The 450-nt window shown below is 46.7% G+C and overlaps 1 protein-coding gene across 1 annotated transcript in view; it reads right to left on the bottom strand.

Annotated features, from left to right (window-relative positions):
- The window catches only part of LOC119585640 (EH domain-binding protein 1-like), a gene marked incomplete in the record, with an annotated part of 320,960 nt that overhangs the window by 319,817 nt on the left and 693 nt on the right, over nt 1–450 (bottom strand). The window contains 1 exon segment of the mRNA XM_037934314.1: nt 243–359. Within this exon segment, the coding sequence (XP_037790242.1) occupies nt 243–359 (117 nt within the window).

Genomic DNA, 450 nt, shown 5'->3' with positions numbered 1-450 from the left:
CCATCCGGGAGGAACGGAAGTGTACCCTAAAGATCAGGACAGATCAATTTTGGCAAACCAAGGACCCTAACTACACCAGTGCCATACACCTAAAGCATTTCTCCAGACCCTGCAGACTATCCCCCAAAATATCAAACGAATATATCCACTCCCAAACTTCCCCGCCACGGGACTCTACGCCAACATCGCTGAGGGGAAAAAAAAGAGAGAGGAAAAAAAGAAAAACAGGACATCTCACTTACCATTTAGGAGTCGCAGTGAGAGCCAGTTCATGATACGAGGCTGTGAACTGGAACTTGGCAGCTTTCTTGTTGATGCGCTGGAACCTCTTCCACACGGAACCCATCCCAGCGCCGGACCTGAACGAGGAAAGTTGCGTTACACTATTGATCACACAAGTTATGTTGCATAATGGAAATGTAGATATATTGTATGACCGACAGAGAAACA

The sequence above is a fragment of the Penaeus monodon genome, chromosome 20 (assembly GCF_015228065.2).
Source record: "Penaeus monodon isolate SGIC_2016 chromosome 20, NSTDA_Pmon_1, whole genome shotgun sequence".
In the NCBI taxonomy this organism is placed as follows: Eukaryota; Metazoa; Arthropoda; class Malacostraca; order Decapoda; family Penaeidae; genus Penaeus; species Penaeus monodon.
Note: the sequence above shows the minus strand (reverse complement) of the source record. Positions and strands in the feature narration are given on the sequence as shown.